Source organism: Seriola lalandi, unplaced genomic scaffold (assembly GCF_002814215.2).
Source record: "Seriola lalandi dorsalis isolate HSWRI2012SDOR001 ecotype SW California unplaced genomic scaffold, Sedor1 jcf7180002054777, whole genome shotgun sequence".
NCBI classification, from domain to species: Eukaryota; Metazoa; Chordata; class Actinopteri; order Carangiformes; family Carangidae; genus Seriola; species Seriola lalandi.
In genome coordinates, this window is record NW_019525330.1 from 719,695 (window position 1) to 720,379 (window position 685).

General features: G+C 40.7%; 1 protein-coding gene across 1 annotated transcript in view; it reads right to left on the minus strand.

Moving 5' to 3' along the window:
• LOC147818005 (uncharacterized) overlaps positions 1-673 on the minus strand; it is a 7,167-nt gene extending 6,494 nt beyond the window's left edge. Inside the window, exon 1 of the mRNA XM_087179059.1 lies at positions 424-673. Coding sequence (XP_087035185.1) covers positions 424-519 — 96 coding nt within the window. The 5' untranslated portion in view covers positions 520-673. The remainder of the gene's footprint in view (positions 1-423) is intronic.
• Positions 674-685: the final 12 nt, after the last annotated feature.

Here is a 685-nt window from a genome sequence, read left to right on the forward strand (position 1 = left end):
AATATTAAAGCAGTGATTTCCAAGCTTCTTGGCCTTTGACCTGTAACAAAACATCAGTGTCTAGTTGCGCTGTCATGTCTCAGATGTAACTTGTTGGCAGTTACACCAAAGAGACATTTCCTCTTTCAACTGCTCCGATTGTTTCATTTAGTCAATTGTTTTGAGGCCCAGAGAGGTCTTGTGACTCTTTGGAGGGACTCAACCCCTAGGTTGGTGACCACTTGACTAAACTGCCAAACTGTTTCTGGAGAAGTTCAAACGAGCTCCACCTCAGGCAACTACAGCTACTGAGCATCAAAAACAATGAAATTTGAAGAAGAGTCACAGGATGATTTAGATATGATTTTCAGGATGTAGCTTTTGGGGGGATTTGTTGTGACTGCAAGAAAGAAGAAAAATACACCCAAATTAAGTCAAGTTTACCGGGAAGGCATGTTCTCCTGGCTCGGCGGAATCTGTATCTCTGTTCTCTGAAGTTCGTTTTTCCACGTTAACCTGAGAAATAACAAAATGCATCATTTTACACAGAAAACTACCTTTGTCATCTCTTTGTATAGAAATGACTGCGAATCCACCTAAACAGCCCTAAAAGAAAACACCAAGTAAGTCAAGGATCTTCAGAAAAGCTCCATACAGACTGTGGATCTTCTTACCAGATCAGGAGACTGTTGTTTATCATTGTATG